Below are 17,962 nucleotides of genomic sequence, written 5' to 3'. Positions count from 1 at the left end.
ATGATAAAATTTTATTTTAAGAAAGAATTTGTGATAAGTTATGAATCATGTCGCGATTATCCACAATCTGTCTTTGAATAAATCACTTTTACTTTTGGGTTTTAAAAATCTTTCGTCGACATATTAAGAAATTTATTTAAATAAAATGTACAAAATACAAATAAATTAACCAATCAAATTAAGCCTTATGAGCTTAATTTAGGTCAAAATTTATAATGGTTACACAATTTCTCTTCATTTTCTTCAACCTTCATCTCTTCATTTCTCAAACTTCATCAGCTATAAAGCACTTGTGTTTTATAAAATTTTACTGACATAGGCTTGTAAATCAGACTACTGATATTCTGTAATAAAGTTTTGATTTTTGCTGAAGTTATTGAACAAAAATAAGTACATTTTATAATTGATTATCAAATATTTTGTAGCGATCAAATTGCTAAGATAACCAACCCTTTTGTTGTATTTGAATGTTGAATTTTATTGATATGTTGTTGCTGCTAAAAATTTATATTGTTTAACTTGTACTTTTTTCAATTCTAGCTTTGAGATGATATGTTATTTTTTTCTCCTAATTAGCCAATTTATGTATGCTTTTTGTTTTATTTTAAAATGTACAGTAGTACTTTTTAAATTATCAGAGTATATATATTATTTTAGTTGCTATTTTATATATGTTGAATGTTATATAAGTCTACCAGTTAATTTTGTACATCCTTTGATAGCTGTTATGTTTTGATCTTGTTCCAGGATTGCTCTAATGGAAGATTTGAAAGATTTCCATGATACTCATGACAGTTTAAGTAACTGGCTCTCTGCTAAAGATAGAATGATGACTGTTCTTGGTCCTATAAGCAGTGACTCAAGAATGGTTCAGAGTCAAGTGCAACAAGTTCAAGTAAGATATGATTTTTGGTATCTTACAATGCAAATTAATTTTATCTATTTTAATTGTGATTTAGCTACTTTTTCATTCATTAATTATACTTAGCTTACATAGACATTGTCTTAAAAAATAAGTAAAAATATTCAATTTAAAAGTTGCATACGCTCTATGTTAAGTCTAGTAAATTGTGAAAAAATTTGTGCATAATTTCAGTCTAATTAGAACAGGAATTATTGTTTCACTGTTGCTGTCCTTTGATCTATAAAAATAGTGTAATAAATATCTAGATGTTTTAAAGTAGGAAACTCATAAGATTGTGGGTTTAACATGTTGGATGGACCTAATGTATATTGCATTAAAACGTTTTTCTCTTACTGATCAAAATATTTAAAACTTTTTTTTTGTTAAATATTTATGTTTTCTTTATAGTGATGTAGTTAACAAAATCATTTTAATCACTCAAGGAAAAAATTTGTTTACTTAAAGGTAAAGGTTAAAAGTATTAACGGTATATAAAAAAGAATGTTTTGAAGAAGTGGGAAAAAATTTCATTCTTAATAAAGTATCATTCTTCATTTACTTTTTATGATAGAGATTAATATTTATTTTATTGTTTTATTAGTTTATTTTATTTAGTGTTAGTAATGTTTAAAAGCTGTGTTGAATCACATACCAAAAACTTGAAGTATAGTGATATCCAGCTCTAAAAATTATACCATTGCACTGTTCACAAGACTTTTAGAGAACTTGCTTATAGGAAAAATGTGTAGAATTTGAAATGTTACATAACATTGATCTTTTAAATTGTTTTGGTGAGTTCTATTGTTCAATTTTGTAATTTTTATAAATTCGTTTTGTTTGAAATTCACTAATTTTTCATTAACATTTTTTTAGTGTTTGCATTTTTGTTGTTCTCACTGGTAAGAAGAAAATAGAATAAACTTATTTGAGCAAACTTCAAAAAAATTTCCATAAAAAATTTACAAGTATTCCCAAAAAATAACGAGAATTTTTGTTTTTTGGAAAGAATTTTATTTATTCATCTACAATTTTTTATCCCCTTCAAAATAGTTCCCATTAGATATTGTACACCTATGCCAGCGCTTTTACCAATCCCTAAAACACTTTTGGAACTCGATCCTTTGAATAGTGTTTAGCTCTTTCAGCTAATCGCTCTTAATCTCATCTACGTTTGCAAAACAACAGCCCTTTAAGGTTCTCTTTATTTTTGGGAATAAAAAAATACACACAGGACCATATCTGGCGAATATGGTGGCTGGGGTATCATTATAATGTTGTTTTTGGCTAAAAATTGACGAACAAGCAGTGGAAGTGTGAGGAGTGCATTATCATAGTGCAAAAGCCATGAATTGTTTCGCCACAAATTCAGGTGGTTTTTTTGGATTGCTTTACGCAAATGGCGTCTAACTTGTAGGTAATATTGATCGTTTGACCTTGTGGCGAGAACTCATGGTACACTATGCCATTAAAATCAAAGAAAATGGTGAGCATATCCTTCACATTTGGTCATACTTGTTGAGCTTGCCCAGATACCTCCACTGGGATGATTGAACTTTAGTTTCGACATCATATCCTTAAACCCATGTTTCATCACCTGTTATGACACGTTTTAATAGTTCTGCGTCATTGTTGACTTTATTTAGCAACTTCTATTCGCTGCTGTTTTTGTTCGAAATTTAACAATTTTGGAACAAATTTTGCTGTCACACATTTCATACCCAAAACATCCAAAAAAATTTCATGGCGTGAGGCAATTGATATCCCAACATCATCAGCGACTTTCACTTTTTCCATGTTTTCATCAGTTGTTGATGTGCTGGGGCATCTGGAGTGCTCGTCATCTTCAACGTTTCAAGACCTTCATGGGAATGCTTATACCACTCGTAAACCCTTGTTTTACTCATAGCAGACTCACCAAAAGCAATATTTAACATTTTTAAAACATTGCTACACTTTATTACATTCTTATAGCAAAATCTAATACAAATTCTCTGATCCATTATATATACAAATAAAAAATCGCCGATTGTACCAAAATACATGTTATCCTTTTGACAGCTGACAACAGACTGAACATCCAATATGACTAAAAATGTACAGATACTTTTCAGACATGTTTACCAATACTACAACAAAAAAAGAATTGGACTAATACAACTCACGAAATTTCAAAATTCTTATTACTTTTTGAACACATCTCATACATACTGTCTATACTCTTTTACACCCACATAATAACTTCTATTTCTGGTGAGAGTAGAAATGTATGTATAGTTGTGTAGGTAAGTTGGAATAAGAGAACAAACTAGCTGGATGTTAACAGAATTGGTTCAGACAGAATTCTTTTTCTTTCTACAGATTTATAAAACTGTTAAAATTAATGTCACTGTCACATGTTAAAGTAATGTTCAAACTAAAGCTTTCTTTAGTATTCAACTTGTTTTTGTCAGCTTTTAGTGTATAGAAAAAAAGATTATATTAACATTATAAATGCAAGATTTTAATCAATTTCTGTTATATATTTTTTATTTTAAGTTTATACATTTTTTATAATTAGTGACCAAACCCCAAATACATGGACTCTGCTATTAAATTTCGATTCATGTAAATTTAATAGAATCCATGATTAAAAAAATTTTTTTTTCAGTATTGTGTCTGATAAAGACAATTGTTAGGTTATGTTGAGTTAGGTCTTCGATGATAACCCACCGGGTGGTCTAGTGGTGTCTTTGCAAATCAGCTGATTTCAAAGTCGAGAGTTCCAACACTCAAATCCTAGTAAAGGCTCATACTACTTTTATATGGATTTGAATACTATATCGCAGATACCGGTCTTCTTTGGTGGTTGGGTTTCAGTTAACCACACATCTCAGAAATGGTCGACCTGAGACTGTACAAGACTACACTTCACTTTACACTCATACATATCATCCTCATTTATCCTCTGAAGTAATACCTGATGGTGATTCAAAAAGGCTAAACAGAAAAAAAGTTTTCAATGATGCCGGCTTCTGTGGTGTGAGCAGTAGCATCTTGGCCTTTTATCCGGAGGTTACAAGTTCGAATCCCAATTAGGCATGGCATTTTCACCCACTACAAAAATTGTCATTCACCTCATCCTCTGAAGCAATACCTAATGGTGGTCTCGGAGGAAAAAAAATAAAGATTTGATGATGCATCTTTTGAATTGCGATAAATAAATATTTTTTGCAGGTAATGAGAGAAGAATTTCGAACACAACAACCCCAATTGCAACATCTTTCTGATATTACTTCATCTGTTCTTTCTCGTGTTCCATCTGACTGTACAGACACCAATAAGATATCTAGTAAGTTGCAGTCAATTCAGGATCGGTGGGCAGATCTTCTTGCAAGACTTGATGAACGTTTAGCTAGCCTTGGTGCAGCTGCTGATACTACACGTGAATTTGATTCTGCTTTGACAAGACTGCGTGATACACTACAGGGAATATCTGACCAGTTAGATGATGTTCCACTTGACAGAGAACCTGAAGAACAGTTGCGCAAAGTTCAGGTATATAATATTTTGCATGATGTAGATATGTAACAGTATGAAATGAACTTTTAACATATTTTATTTTTATTTTAAAATGGAATTTTTTTTGTGAAAAGTAGTTGAGTGAAGTTAACATCAGAATAGAATATTTATTTGAACATTTTTAAAAGTATGATCTCAGTTTAGAAGCACAGTTCACTGAAGATAACATTATTTCTTCTGACTAATCAGAAGCTTTTATAAACTACGATTTGTAATGTATGGTTTGCATCATTTATATTATCTCTGCTAGTGTGGCATAAGTTGTATTTTGCAACAATAATAGTAGTAGTGCTATGTTTTACGTATTGGATCTATTTCTTAAAATTGCATCGCTTTTCTTTTAGAGATTTCTTACAAGTTTATTATTTTTCTGATTCAAATTCAAGTAAAGGTATAATTATTTCTTTTAAATACACATACTTCTGTACTTAGGTTGTTTTTGTTTAATTAATGACATTACTAAAAAATGATCAATGCAGGGCTGGATAAGACAATTGCCAAATTGTGTTTGGATTTATAGCTTGTGAAATGTAACATCAATGATATTTCATAATATGTTCTGTTCAGTCACACTATACAAGAATAGTGTAACCTCATTAAAAATAAAATCATCTTTTGTAGACGAACTATTCTGGAAAACACAAATTACTCATTGTAATATTAGAAAGCAATTACTTAATCTTAAAGTAAAGATGAATAAACAATAGCCATAAAGTCATATGAAACAAAAATTATAAAAGTGGCATATAGAGAAATAGAAAATAGTTAGAGGTTATAAATAGAATTGTAAAAAGACGTGTGAATTTGATGCTGCTTTGACAAGACTGCATGATACACTACGGGGAATATATATATGTGTGTATGTAATACATATATATAGGGAATATATAGCTGTTCTAGTGGTGCATTAACCTGGTTTCTAAAAGAAGCTCAGATTTAAATAATGTCTTCGTATAAAACTGTGTTAATGATTTTTATAGAAGTTATTTGTTGATTATATCGAAAGATATTGTTTGTGGCTAGTTTGTCTTCTTTTTTTGTAGTTGTTAACAGAGATTAATTTACAGGATCTCTACATCCATAGAGCACATCTCAGGAATGATCGACTTGAGACTATACTAGATACACTTCATTTACATTCGTACATGTCATCCTCTGAAGTAATACCTTATGGTGGTTCCGGATGCTAAACGGAAAAAGAAAACTTCATCTGTGCTTGTCAAATGTTAATTGCTTCAGTTTTATACATAATTGGTAGCCTGCTCCTCCATCACTTGTACTATGTATTTTAAGATAGCCAGCATACTTCTATTGATGTAACTGTAAGAATTTTTTCACTTAGTCTGCCATGTGATATAAAATTTTGTTCTGAAACACAAAAAAAAAAAAAATGGTTTATAAATTATGATATAGTTTATCAATTTAAACTCTGATTTTGATTTTTGTAATGAATTTGAATTTTGTGTAATGTAGATGCTGGAGAGACAGCTGGAAGGTGCTCGGCCGTTACTAGCTGATTTGGAGAGTGCAGGACATGATTTATGTGAAGTTTTGTCTGATCCTGCTAGTCGTGCTGAAATACAAGCCAAGTTGGCTGCTGTTAATCGACAGTATAACACCTTGCAGAAGAAACTTGATCTAAAGAAGGCTGAAATTGAAGGATCACTGAGGTAAGATATTCTTGTTTCATTAGTAATTTATTGAATTTTACAGTATAATTAGTTATAAAGTATTGTATTGTGAATTTATGTTGTAATATGGCAGGACACTTTGCTTCATTGTTTTTAGTGAAATGTTTTTTTTTAGAACACTGTTTTTAATTTTGTACATGCTAGAAGGAATAATGTTTTATGGATGAATGATGTGTCAGATAAAATTGAATTGTTACTAAAGTGAAAGTGAAAGCAAATTTTAGTAATCACTTGTTTTGGTTTTTTTTACTGAATTTCTGTCTGTGCCAAATGCTAGATAAGCATTTGACACTGACTCCATGTGTTAATTTTTAACCATTTTTTGTATAAAATATTAAAAAATTTAATTAATATTCAAAAATTTGATTACAAATAAAAACGGTTTGATTAATTTTTTGTTGTTCAGAATTTAATTTATTGAAAGCGTTTGATTTAATATTACAATTTGTTCTTTTCACAGAGATTATTCTCTTTCTTATGAGTAAGTTATTTTCTTATTGCAGCAATTTGCTTCTTTTTTTCTTTGTGTTCTCATGTGCCAAGTTTTGTAGTGGTTTTATTAATTTGAGATTTTGTGTTTATTATTACTCTCAATTTATTAAAACTTAACCTAAGATTTGATTTTCTGTTATAGGGATGGAAGACAGTTTGAAGCTACATGTGCAAAGACGTTGGGGTGGCTTTCAGAACAACTTGGAGCACTGTCAGAGCGGCTACTGGTATCTGCTGATAGAGAAGTTCTTCAACAGCAGTTGGATATGCATGAAGTAAAAATCTAAATACATATTTTAAAATTGTATTTTAAATCAGATTGCTCTGTTAATTGTTTGATTGTATGTGAAGACTGTTAAAATGCTTAAATTCATTTGGTGGCCTTTTCATTTTAAGTATTTTGACATATTGGTTTTCTTTAATATATGGGAAGTATTTCTGATTCCACATTTAACATGTTAAAACAATATTATAGTTACCTTTCAAACACATGTGAGAAAAATTTTTATATATAAAGCAAATTGACAAAAGTATGAAAAACAAAAGATAATTAGCAATATAATATATATTAAATAATTTTAATCCTACATAAAGACATAAGAATTGTATAAAAGTGGAAATAAAGTTGTATTTGGTATAAGAAAGCTCAAGAAAGTGTCAGTAGCAAATTGCAATAGTCAATCAGTAGCAACTAAAATAGTCTAATTAGCCAAGCATAAATAAAATCTTACTGTTTTAAGATAACTTTAGTTTTTTGTCAGGTTTTATGTTCTTACTAGGACATGCTTATTTATAGGAATTTGAACAAATGTATAAAAGTGGCATTAAGTTATAATGATATTTATATATCCCAGGTACAAATAAAAATGAAAATTTTGTTTAAATTGAAACTATTTCTTATTTGTTTATGCTAAGTGAAATTGGCTGACAAAAATTCTGCTTATAACTGGTTGAGATGTGGTTGTAGTTTATAATTAAAAGAATACTGGATTGCATTATTTTCTTAATTTCATTTTTGTAATCTATTATTCCTATGCAATTTATGTGGTGGTTTAATATGAAATGTGAGTGTCTGTCAATGGAGAGTATGCTTTTTCTGTTAAACACAGTTGATTGAAGCTGTTAAAAATTTTCTTAATTATACTTCTTTTTTTTCTTAATTATACTTCTTTTTTTTCTTTCTTAAAAAATAGTGCCTTTAAACACCTTTTGTATGTTTTCTGTTCCTATTTATATTATTAATAATCCTTTAGAGTTTTTTAAGTTAATGATTGTTATATTTCTCATCATGATGAATTTTACAGTGATTATTTTTTCTCTTCTGAAAATTAATTTCTTGTAAAACAATTTGTACCTTTCATAAATATAGCCTTATAATAAAATTTAATGTAAGATTTGTAACCTTATCAGTTTATTTTTAATACTCAGCTTTTAATAATAAAAGAAAAAAAAAACATTTTCATTCAACATATTTTCAAAATTTTTTAATTGTACCATATTTTCAGTTCTATTGTATGTATTATCTTCTTAGAATGTTATTTATTGAAAATATTTTAATAGTAAATTATGAACATTTATTGTTGTATTCCCAATATTTACTGAAACGATAGTGAAAAAATATTCATCATTCATACATATCTTGTATAATAAATGTAAAGATTGGTTTTTTGTTTATAGCTAATAAAAGTATAATTACTTAATAAATTTTTATTCTCATGTAAATAGTGTTCTTAGGTCATTAAGATTCTATTAGTAATACTATCTCAGCACTGACAACAACTGAACAATTATTATTAATCCCACTTGTAAACAGTAGATAAGTGTGTGAGTTAGTTATTTATTGTAACTGTATGGCATTACTTACTGAATGTCACTACTTACTTGACTGTATTACTAATTAGAAAGGACCAATGTCATGTTATAATGTTATCAGGTTATTTGTTTGTTTACTCTATTTAAGAAAAGTGTGTTTATTTACACTTTTTTTTTTACTACAATGTTGTTTATTTGAACTTCCAGCCTGTGTACAAAGAGGTACTTCAGAAGGAGCATGAAGTCATTATGCTCTTAAACAAGGGTCGTGAGTTACTTGGTCGTACTGCTAATCGTGACCCACAACGTGCTGATACACGCAGCTTACAGCGTGACATTGATAAAATTCAACAACAATGGGAACGCCTCAGAAAAGATGTTGCAGATAGGCATACTCGCCTCCAGACTTGCATGGTATATATCTTATAAAATTTAAAAAGAATAATGTTTATGTTAATGAATATAATTTATTGCAGATTATAATGTTCTTGTAGTATAATGTACTATGATTTTCTTGTAGATCTTTATGATTTACTGTAACTATTATTGGAATCTTGTGTAATAGAAATAGAGCTAAGAATTGAATTCCTGCCAGTGGAAAGGTTAGACCTAGAAAATATAAAAAAATTTCTCATACTCATTTCTATAAAAAATAAAAATTATTTTTGTGGTACTAAATAAGCAACATTTATCTCCACAAATATTTCAAAATTAGAAATTTCCCTACTAGCACTAGGTTTTATTTTTTAAAAGAATAATCCTATTAATCCTTCTTAAATCACGGTGAATAAAACATTTTCCAATAGGTATTCTCATTACAGTTATCTATCACATCCAACAATAAATTAAAAATTATGAAGTTGAGGAAAGAGAAATAAATAAATGGATTGTGTTGATTTATTATTTTTTAATAGAATTAGACTTTTCTAAAGATTATTGACAATCAATATTGAAAAAATATTTTTTTTGTAACTTATTTTAGTTGGTAATGAAAGTTCAGTTTAAAAAATTGAACATAGTGTTCTCTTCTAAAAATTAAACTATCCTTAACTTAAAAAGTTTTTTAAATTTATCTACTTTATGTTGGAATGTAGTGACATATATCTAAAAATCCCTTAACACTTTTTTCAGTTGCATTTAATTAAAATTTAAAAAATAAATGTAGTTAAGATGGGGAGAAACTTTAAGAAAAAGGTTAATAAAATTTCTTGGAAAATGAACAATATCAAAATTTTAAAATTATTGAAAATTATGTGTTTGTGAGATGATGCTTAAGGTGAGGTGAAGTTCAAGCTTTGCAGAAAATGAGAATTCACTGGTTAAGAAAAGCAAATGAAAGTTAACGTAACAATGGAAGAGAAACTAAAGCTTTCACACCGACAAAATTTGAACCCGTAGTTTGAACTGTGTTAAACATCAAAACAGTTTTGCGACAGAGTTGAATGAGTGAAGACATTTTGTGTAGGAAATTGGTTATATCAAATGTGCAGGAGTTAGATTCAAGATTATGATTGTGAATCAGACACAGCTAGGACAGAACTGTGTGGAGGAACATTGTTAGAAACTTCATTCAGCTTGGAAGAGCAAATAATAATGACTGGGTGAATATCCAGACAGTAACAGGCTGTGTATTTTGTTCAAAAAGAATTTATAACTTACCAACTTCTTCCTAATATATCCGAAATGCTAAATTTTTCTTATACGAGGTGTGGCTCAAAAGTAAGGGCTAGTCTGTAACAAAATGGGAACAGTTGAAATAATGAAAAATTTATCAATGTTTTCAAATACTTATATGTTCCTACATGATCACCATTTCGTTCCAGACACTTTTGATATCGTGAAACAAGATTGTTTAAACCCACAGCATAAAATTCTACCACCTGGAATTGTAGCCAGTTTTGCACCAAGATTTTCAACTCTTCACTTTCCTTAAATCATTGAGATGCATTGCAAGCCAGATTTTGAGGTTAGGAAGAGATTGTAGGTACAGGGTGCAAGATCAGGACTCTAAAGGGGATGATAAAAAATATCCCATCCAGATTTCTCAATTGTTTCTGTTGTGCGTGCAGCTGTGTGTTGACATATGTTATTGTCAGGAAGAACAATTCCTGATCTCAGTATTTCCTGTCGTTGATTTTGAATGGAATGAAACTGTTTAAAAAGTGTTTCACAATAGACTTGAAAAGTGATTGATGTTCCAGGTTCCCAAAATAAATTAAAAACACCCATTTAGTCCCAGAATACAGTTGCCATGATTTTGTTTTGAGACTGGGCTTGTTTGAATTTTTTGGTTTAGGTGAACTGGAATTGTGCCAATGCATGGACTGTAGTTTCATTATTGAAGTATGAAATCAACATATTGTTACCAGTGATGGCATGGGAAAAAATCTGTCTCTTTGTAGTTAAAGAAAGCTCGAGAAAAGAGTATGCAGATGTCATTCTGTGATCTTTGTGAGCACTTGTCAACATTTTTGGCACTCATCTGCACACAGTTTACAATAGCCTAGAGTGTCCGTCATAATTTTCAACAATGTTGTTTTTGAAACTTGGAAATTCTAGAGTAAGATTGCTAATTGTAAAGTGGTGATTTTCTCTCACTTTTGCGTTCAATGTTCAACAAAATCATTAGTCTGAACACTACACCTGCCACTTCTCTGTTCATCGTGAACATTTGAACAGCCTTCCTTAAACTCATAACACTATTGCCTCACTTTCTTTCACTCATTACGGTAGCTCCAAATGTTTTACACAATTAACAGTGAATTTCAACGCATTACTTAACTTTTGAAGTGTACCTTATATGTGATGCATATTGGTCTCCCATTATTGGCTTCTTTACACACGAAAATTTTTTGTAAAAACAGGAGATTATTTTAATAAGCTGTTATGTATGGTAGAATTATAAAATGTTCCAAAAACTCTATATATGCCTCTTGAGATCCAATCAAACATCTCTGTATACGTGAACACTTACCTGTTATCTACTGTATATGTGGATGTCCCTTCTAATAAACTTACAATATTTTGTCTATTATTACTCTTTGCCATCAATGAATGTAAGAAAAACTACAAGATTACCTGTGAATAAATATGATTATTACAGACATTATCATTTCCAAAATATAGGACTTCAAATATATGTTTCCTCCTGACAGGACAATTATCTCTTTGATATTTCTAGCTTATATGGGTATTTCTATTGCAATCATTTCAATCATTTGTCATCTGGTTTATCAGCTTAGAAAATCTACATAGTTTGCTAGCTTACATGTTTATTAGATAGTCCATTATATAATGTACATCCACAGGTAAATAGTTATTTGGTTTCATAATTAATATTATTGTACTTCATTATTAATTCTATGATTGCTACTATATTATTATTGATACATTAATATACAATAATATTTATACAATATTATATTATTATTACTGACACTTTGTCAGATATCTCCTATTTCAAATGGACTGTACCTACCTTAATTATTTCAGTCAACTGAAACATGAGCGTTATGTTAAGCTTTATATTAATGTAGAAAAACTGATGAATTTTTATTAATATTATGAGTTATCTTTCAACTACTTTCAGTTCTGCAAAATTGTCTCATGTGGTAAAACATGATTGCAGTCCATCTCCCATTAAAAAATAAGAAAGACATTCTAAACCGTATGGCATTCTACACTGTATCCTTTTTTCATATTTATATTATACCATCTCCATGTTTATAATTATGCATTTAAAACTTTTGTGTATTGTTGATGTTTACTAGGGAAATTATAACTAAATATCTGTATGTATTTTTTTATATTATCTGGTAATTTAATCATTCTTAAGATTTATTGAACAATTTTTATCTGTAATCTAATATTGGATGCATTTTTGTTCTTGTATAAAGGGATTTATTTTGTTCAGTTACTTCTTATATTTGGTTTACAGGAACACTGTCGCAAATACTACAGAGTACTTGAAGGATTCATTCCATGGTTATCACAAGCAGAAAATAGGCTTGATGCTCTTAAACCAGATAGCTTTAAACGACGTGATGTTGAACGTCAGTTAAGAGAACTGTCGGCATTCCGTAATGATGTATGGAAACGTTCTGGTGAATTTGAAAATCTACGTAGTTTAGGAGAAACTTTCTTGGCAGCCTGTGATGTTGATAAGGAGATTGTCAAACAAGAATTAGCCGCAATCAAGACCAGATGGGATAAACTTAATAATGGTAATTTTGTAACATTTTTATTTTCATCTTGCTGTTATAATTCATGACATATTTATTATTCTATGAAATACTAAATGTAGTTAATTGTGACGCAATAAAATCATTTAAATAGTTGAGTTCTGCGTTAATAGGATGTGTTCTTTCTTTTCAGTTTGGTTTGTGGTGTAAAGTTTACACATAGTTAATAAGACCAGATGAAACTTAGTAGATAATGATCAGAATATTTCATTTTTAAGTTGAATTGACTGAATGTTAATGCGTTTGTATAATTTTCTTGCAGAACTCTTGGAGAGAACACAGTGGTTGGAGGAAATGTCACGTAGGTTAGCTGATTTTACCGATCAACTTAGAGATTTGAGTCATTCTGTTCAGCGATGTGAAGATAAGTTGGCTTCTCATGACACAATTAGTAATGCCGCTAGAGATCCAAAGATGTTAGAGAGAATAAAGGTATGTGTATGAAAGGACTCTTTTTGTAACATCAGAGGTATTTTTTATATTTGATTTTGGATGAATTAATTTTCGGCATTTTAATACCTCCAAATATTTCAGTATTCATGTGGCTTCTTTAATTTATAATTTAAGTTATGTTGGACCTGAGAACACATTAATCTTTTTTTCATTTAAGTTACTAGTAAGCATAAGAAGTGTAATTAAAATGAACTAACATCCAGTATTCCTAAAGTTACTTAAATATGTATAAAATTGCTTTTAATAATTGTTTAATATAATTTTATTAAATTCTTTTGTAGTATTAACTTTCACCAATACCTTAATAATGAAATATAAATTAACTACTTTAATTTTTAAATTTCATCAGTTGAATAGAATATGTTATCAATTAAACATTTTTTTAAACAATCTGTTAAATGATTATTTGTTTCAAAAATCTTTTGATTTTCTGAATTTTTTGTTAATATGTTCGTTTGTTGATTGTGACGTTTGCCCACATTATGCTGAGAGATGTTGTGCAACATTATTATCTTGGTTCATATGCATTTGTTTTTTATTTAGGTTGGGTATAGTTTTATATTTTGTTTTTTTCTTTTTGTTGCTAACAGTCGTTCAGTAAGTTGGTAAGATAATGAATCTTCGTTTGTTATTTGATTCTTTTAGATTTTAAGTATATTTTTAACTATTTATTTTAATTTATTAATTGTGTGTAATTTATAAAATTTGACTGCCAATGATAGAGTAAAACTATGAAAAGTATTACATATAAGTGAGTGTTCTTACATATTATTTGAACTGTGTCTGATGGATTTAAATATTTAAAAAATAATAATTTATTAGATACACATGCTGTATAATGATTGAAAAATAATATACATATATATATATATATATATATTTTTTTTTTTCAAACTTTTTTCCACTGTATTGAATAATATAATTTAATTAATTACAGAATCAAAACTACCAGATACAGCACATTAAAAATAAGTAGTGATTATTCCTAATTAAGAATCGCTCATTCTTAATATCACTCATTGTCTTGCCATGGTATGAGAAATAGGTATTAATGTTATTTGACAAGGCAGCATGTACTGATGTATTTTATATGTAATTTATAATTCTCTGCTGATGGTGAAGTAAATCTTCGAAAGCACTACAGTTTGTAAGTGTCAAGTGTCCCTTACTTTTAATGTACTGTATATGGTGGTTTTGATTTTATAATTAAATTATATATATATTTATGAAATGGTTTAATGTAAGTCACATTCAATGAACTCTGGTTCTTATTGGTTGCTGAGGTTAATAATGCTGGGTCCAGCCCACTGCATGCTGTTGGAATTTTATTTTTTGCTAATGAGCATAGTAGTTGAAGGCATTTAAACAAAGATTATTATTATTTATAAATCCATAATAAATAATCATTATCTTTTATCAATTTTCATATTGTAAGTGCTTTAATTTAGGTATATTAAAAAAAAGTTTAATAATTAAGAATCACTCATTCTTAATTATTATTAATCAATTATTCTTATTATTTATTATTAATATGTAATTTTTATTAATAATATTATGATGTTTAATCTTTAAAAACTCAAAAGCTACTTATCAGTTAAGACATTCATTTTTTATGCAGTGGCCTTTTAACATGTTGGCAGCAGTAATTTTTGTGCAATGCAAATCCCTATTGTCCAGTATTCGCATTTCCGCTGGTGCTTTACAGGACACCCAAATCTTGTAAGCTTTTGCCTCTTCTAATGCTATCTGTCATTGATAGTACTATTTTTGTTACTTAGTAATATAAATATTCTGAGCTGTACAAATGTCTTATCTTGTTTAGACAACAATCCTGTAGATCCAGTATAACACAAAGTGATAATAAATTTTACCTTTTTTTTTATGAACTATGTAGAATCCTTGCCATGTAGAAGGGAGTTAAATGAAGAATAGGATACCCATTCTGAACAGTCATACACAACATATGTAACTAAATTGCAGTCAGCAGGATAAAATAATTTACTAATGTATTATGTAGCCTGACATTATTTATTTCACTTATTAGTAATTGTTAATAATAATTATTTAATGGCTAAGGATGATCATATTGGGAAAATTTCTTCTTTTTTAGCACTGATATTTGGTAATATTTATTAATAATTTTGGATTTTCTTTTTTTGCAATTAGCCCTATTCTATGATGATTATCTTGAATTAAATTTATGCTATTGTAATTCAGATTCATTCTTTTTAAGGTAAATGTTTTATTCTCTTTATAATTTCATATGTTTATGAATTTGGTACTGTCAGTATGTGTAGTAATAGAAAAAAAAACTTGTGATCATCTTTCTCTGTTTCATATTTAACAAAGATCGAATGGCATATTTAAAAAATCTTTTAAATTCTTTCTGAATTAGAACTTGATGTATCCTACAAAACCCATTCCATATATGTGTGTGATTATTATTATTCTTAATATTGCTATTCTGTTCTTAGGCTCTGAAAGAGGAGACCATTGGATTAAAGAAGCCTCTTGCTACTTTACGGCAGACTGCAAATGACCTGGTTGCTGAAGCTGCTGAAGTTGGTGTAAATGATGCTAGTCATCTCAGAGATGATGTTGATAATCTTTCTGAACGATTGGATGATTTGCAAAGTCGACTTGATGATAGGCTTAGTCAGTTACAGTCTGCAACCACTGCTGTATCACAATTTAATGTAAGTAAAGAAAATTTTCTTTTAGTGATTATTAATTTATTTTTTCATTTCATATATTTCATCTGATATAAAGTGCTACAGAAATGTTTAAGAATAATATTCTTTATTCAATTTTTGGTGCTTGAAAACGATTTAATTTTTTTAAAGCACTTTTTTTAATTAAATTTTAAGGTTTATTTCTAATTTTGGGGTTTGCCTAATGAGTCCATTCTGGATTACAGACTGCTCCTCATTGATATTTAATTTAGGTTGGTATAACCTAAATTTTATGAAAATATTTTTTGATAAAGCTCTCTTTTTAAACAAAACTATTAGAGAATATGATAAAAATCTATTATTTAATTTATTTCATTTAAATTTTATAGGAACAAGTTAAGTCACTAGTTGTTGATCTTACTGATCTTGAAAAAGAGTTAGATGCCATGAAAGCACCAGGAAGAGACTTGAAGACTGTTCGCTCTCAGCAAGATGATTTGGCTAAACTTCAAGGCAAGGTAAAGATTTGCATATTTCTGCATTTAATTAATTATATTCATCTTTTCTTTTCCTAATGATTAACAGAGTGGAATTAATTTTTTTATGTTTTAAAGAAAAGATATTATACAGTATTTTTCCTCTTCAAGAATAAAAATCACTTATAATTTAAGTTTTCAAAATTAAATTTTCTTACATTGTATTCTTGAAAGAAATGTCTGAAAGTTAACATTTTTCTGTGTTGTAATAAAAATATAATTGAGTAATTATTATTACCTAAATAAACTTGATTATATTATCGACTATCTTTTTTTTTATTATGGAAAATATAATGTAACACTACTAATATTTTGTAAATATCTTTTCAGACTATTTTTCCACTTTTTGTTCTTTGAATTTTTTATTAGAAAGAACTGTATTAAATAATTTCTCTTTCACAAAAATAATAATAAAAATGAAAAATTAGGCTATGTTGATCGGCAGAAGGATGAGTATACTGTTACCACTCTACATTGATTGTGCTTTTAAAACTAAGAGTAGGATATAATGTTTGCTGAACAGATAAGCAAGAAAGTGGAACAACCTAATATGAAAAAAAAATTATAATTAAACGTTTTTTTTAATTTCACTAATCCTTACAAAATAAATAAACTTAGGAATATTCCTGAGAGATAAGACAGACTCCTGATTTCAAAATACAGACAAGCCCATGTACAATGTTTTTTTATAAATATTATAGAAAAAGTTCTTAAAGTACCTTTACTTTCATTAACTTAAACCAGATTTCATTTAAAGATTTATTTGTATAATGTATAAATAACTTGGGATTATGCATGGTATTGTTTTACTTTTAATTATAAATATAATATAAACTGTTAATAAAATAATATATAAAAAATAAAAATAAAAACCGACCAACAAATAATAGTACTAAAAAGTTACAAATAATTATGTTTTTATTTATTAACTAAAAGTATACTTAAAAGTATTTATAATAAATAACTATTTTTGAAGTTGGTACCAGCCAACAAAAATTAAACATAAAGTTATGTAAAGTTAGTACCTCAGTCGACCGCTAGGCATCTAAACAGGATTCTCACTAGTAAAATGGGATCTCAAGAGCATATAAGAGAGAGCATCTCACAATCATACCTCATCTTGAGTTCGGTAGGGCATATGTACATGGTGATAGTATATGTACCTATAAGTATCCATAAAGTATTCTTATATAATATTTTTGTATATTGCATTTTATTGTTGTATTATATTTATGTAGATCTCATTTTATTGTAGTAAAACTTTATTGCCAATTTTGTATGGTTTGAAGTAGAATTTGTATTATGTAGGTGCTAGGTCTGGACTGTATGGTGGATGATCGAAAACTTCCAACTTGAATTGCTTGAGAAGGTCTTGCGTCATCTTGGCACAATGCGGTCATGGATTAAAACCACACCAGATGAGCATGCCTCTGTTTGTTCTGGATCGCTCTGTGGAAGCGACGTAAAGATTCACGTCCTTTGTTATTGTTGTCCTCTGCTCCATAAAGTCCACCAACAAGACACCTTTATGGTCCCAAAGAACTGTAGCCATTGTTTTCCTGTTGCATAGTGTCTGTTTGAAATTTTTCGGCTTGTTAGGAGA

General features: G+C 28.7%; 1 protein-coding gene across 31 annotated transcripts in view; it reads left to right on the top strand.

Moving 5' to 3' along the window:
• Window positions 1-17,962, top strand: part of shot (dystonin-like protein short stop) — a 644,960-nt gene that overhangs the window by 467,765 nt on the left and 159,233 nt on the right. For all 31 annotated transcript variants that reach the window (XM_075363589.1, XM_075363494.1, XM_075363728.1 and 28 more), the window contains 9 exons: window positions 748-895; window positions 4,118-4,438; window positions 5,936-6,132; window positions 6,788-6,920; window positions 8,665-8,871; window positions 12,395-12,680; window positions 12,961-13,130; window positions 15,626-15,847; window positions 16,213-16,341. In XM_075363589.1, coding sequence (XP_075219704.1) covers window positions 748-895; window positions 4,118-4,438; window positions 5,936-6,132; window positions 6,788-6,920; window positions 8,665-8,871; window positions 12,395-12,680; window positions 12,961-13,130; window positions 15,626-15,847; window positions 16,213-16,341 — 1,813 coding nt within the window. The remainder of the gene's footprint in view (window positions 1-747; window positions 896-4,117; window positions 4,439-5,935; window positions 6,133-6,787; window positions 6,921-8,664; window positions 8,872-12,394; window positions 12,681-12,960; window positions 13,131-15,625; window positions 15,848-16,212; window positions 16,342-17,962) is intronic.

This window comes from Lycorma delicatula, chromosome 1 (assembly GCF_047948215.1).
Source record: "Lycorma delicatula isolate Av1 chromosome 1, ASM4794821v1, whole genome shotgun sequence".
Lineage (NCBI taxonomy): Eukaryota > Metazoa > Arthropoda > Insecta > Hemiptera > Fulgoridae > Lycorma > Lycorma delicatula.
The sequence above is the reverse complement of the archived record's forward strand: the minus strand, read 5'-3'. Positions and strand labels throughout refer to the sequence as shown.